The sequence below is a fragment of the Arachis duranensis genome, unplaced genomic scaffold (assembly GCF_000817695.3).
Source record: "Arachis duranensis cultivar V14167 unplaced genomic scaffold, aradu.V14167.gnm2.J7QH unplaced_Scaffold_70885, whole genome shotgun sequence".
Classification (NCBI taxonomy): domain Eukaryota; kingdom Viridiplantae; phylum Streptophyta; class Magnoliopsida; order Fabales; family Fabaceae; genus Arachis; species Arachis duranensis.
In genome coordinates, this window is record NW_026265050.1 from 39604 (window position 1) to 42267 (window position 2664).

The 2664-nt window shown below is 41.3% G+C and overlaps 2 protein-coding genes across 2 annotated transcripts in view; both read left to right on the top strand.

Moving 5' to 3' along the window:
• LOC127744622 (uncharacterized) overlaps window positions 1–750 on the top strand; it is a 34788-nt gene extending 34038 nt beyond the window's left edge. The window contains exons 3-4 of the mRNA XM_052256761.1: window positions 210–284; window positions 497–750. Coding sequence (XP_052112721.1) covers window positions 210–284; window positions 497–750 — 329 coding nt within the window. The remainder of the gene's footprint in view (window positions 1–209; window positions 285–496) is intronic.
• Window positions 7–2446, top strand: LOC127744624 (ATP synthase protein MI25). The gene has a single exon (XM_052256763.1). The coding sequence runs from the start codon at window positions 938–940 to the stop codon at window positions 1511–1513; it is 576 nt and encodes a 191-aa protein (XP_052112723.1). The 5' UTR covers window positions 7–937; the 3' UTR covers window positions 1514–2446.
• The last annotated feature ends 218 nt before the right edge of the window (window positions 2447–2664 follow it).

The window sequence follows — 2664 nt, forward strand, 5'->3', positions numbered from 1 at the left end:
GGAATGCCCAAAAGTCCCATGTCTTTCTCGATTGGTAAACCCAACCAGCGATTTACAACAAACAAGTCTTTCCTCTTGTTTGGGGGGAGCAGAGCAGTTCAAAAATGAAGCAAAGCAAATGAAGTTAGAAAAACTAAGGTCTGTCTTATCTGATTTCAGGGCACAATTTATAATATCCCTCCTTTTGACTATGCTTATTTTGTTTGCAGTCTATTTTATAACACAATGTAACAAGTTCTTATTGGAATTGATAGACCGCCCAGATATTGAGTCTGTCAAGATAGGTATGTGGGGCATTGAAGTTATTAAAAAAAAATAGCCCCCAACCGAATCTTGAGAATGAGAATGTCGGAATTGTGGTCTTTGGTAGTGATACCGCTATAAAAGAAGGAGATCTTGTGCACTGGATATAACATTTGAATTTCTCAACCATTCCACGTTTCCGAAACGGATCCTATCAAATATTTTACTTTTTCTATGATCATCTCTATTTTAGGTATTCGGGGAATTCTCCTTAATAGACGAAATATTCCTATTATGTCAATGCCAATTGAATCAATGTTATTAGCTGTGAATTCGAACTTTTTGGTATTTTCCGTTTCTTCGGATGATATGATGGGTCAATCATTTGCTTCATTGGTTTCAACGGTGGCTGCTGCGGAATCAGCTATTGGGTTAGCCATTTTCGTTATAACTTTCCGAGTCCGAGGGACTATTGCTGTAGAATTTATTAATAGCATTCAAGGTTAAACATGACTCCTAGAGAATTACAAAAATACGAAGTTCTCTTTTCTCCTTTCGTTCTCTTCTTTTTGATTTTGACTTGGTTGGCAGGGTCAGGGCCTTTCTCGCTGGGCGAGCGCATCCGATTGATTCTAAAGTCCTTTCCTAAACCACTTCCCGTTCAGTTGCTGAAAGATAGAGAGAACCTTTCTAAATGAGATTGAGTTCCACGAATATGCAAGCTAGAAAGATGCTATTTGCTGCTATTCCATCTATTTGTGCATTTAGTTCAAAGAAGATCTCAATCTATAATGAAGAAATGATAGTAGCTCGTTGTTTTATAGGCTTCATCATATTCAGTCGGAAGAGTTTAGGTAAGACTTTCAAAGTGACTCTCGACGGGAGAATCCAGGCTATTCAGGAAGAATCGCAGCAATTCCCCCATCCTAACGAAGTAGTTCCTCCGGAATCTAATGAACAACAACGATTACTTAGGATCAGTTTGCGAATTTGTGGGACCGTAGTAGAATCATTACCAATGGCACGCTGTGCGCCTAAGTGCGAAAAGACAGTGCAAGCTTTGTTATGCCGAAACCTAAATGTTAAGTCAGCAACACTTCCAAATGCCACTTCCTCCCGTCGCATCCGTCTTCAGGACGATCTAGGCACAAAGTTTAACTTATTAGTTAGGAGGAAATTTTGCCCCCAGTGTATCTCGAAAGCAGAAAAAATAGAACTCATTCGAGAGAGCTTGGTGGTCTTAAGAATAAATAAGACGAATAGAATCTAATTCATGTTCATGCTAACAGAAGAGCGGATCCAATACAATGTAAATAATATATGCAACTTCTTTCTCAAAAAGTGCTTGCTGCACTTCTTTCTCATGAAGCTGCTTTGCAAGAAAGGTTTGAGTTCCCTCCGGGGGTTCTGATAGCCAATGCTTCCTACGCTCCAGCCCTTAGCCCTTAACTCCTTAGCACAAGCACTAAGTAAGCCCTCCAAGGCCTTCAATATCGCACCTACTAGGACTTCATTTTCGTTTTCGAATAGGACTACTTCTTTCTTTTCTGTATGCTAGGGCCGCCCGCACGCTTTAAGGGTTGTTGAAGGTATTGCACTAAGAAAGACTCCTGCCGTTGCTATGCTAAAGGTAAGATTTTCTTTGAAAGCCGCTCAAGCAATTTCTTTAAGAAGAGCAAGCAAGACAAGATAAGGCTCGAAAGCTGCGAAGAAAGTAGAGCAGCTCTAATCGAGCTGTGAAATCGGTGTGGTGAGGTATTGGAAGTGTTCAGCGAATATAGATAAAGACACTAAAAAAGAGCACCGTGCTATACTGCTCCATAAGGTAAGGAGGGCTTCCGCAAAACTAGGTAGCTTTCGCTAATGAGAGATGGATTGGGGGATTAGGTCTCCTAATTCATGGAATTTTTTTTCTCTGGATAAGTTTCTTTTTAAAGCAGCATTCTCCCTCGACTCGATCTTGAATTGAATTATCGATCGATAGAACGTTGATCAATATTCAGGAAGAGATCGAGGATCACAGCAGGATCCTATCTGATCTTTGTCAACACAGGACTCGAAGCCCCCTGCTCAAACAAAAGGCTAATCCTTCGGAATTGAAAATGCCTTTCGTATTATATTAATTATAGTGGAGGGGAGAAGACTCATTTTGAATTCTATCTATATAGGGGGGAGCCATTGTGAAGCCTAGAGAGGGGTGTCCAGATTGAGTAGACACCCGCATCAGGTTCCGACCCTTCTCTCGAACCAGCCAAGCAGATAGTCAAGGAAGCTCCTCAGGGCAGTTTGGGGAATTTCTTTCAGTCTGGTCGTCAGGCAGACCTTTTTCGTACCCATCTTTTCACTGCAACATTCTTTTTCTTTCTGTGTCCCAGCCATCCTTTCGGCTTGTCGTATTCGATGCCACCCCCCTTTTGGTGG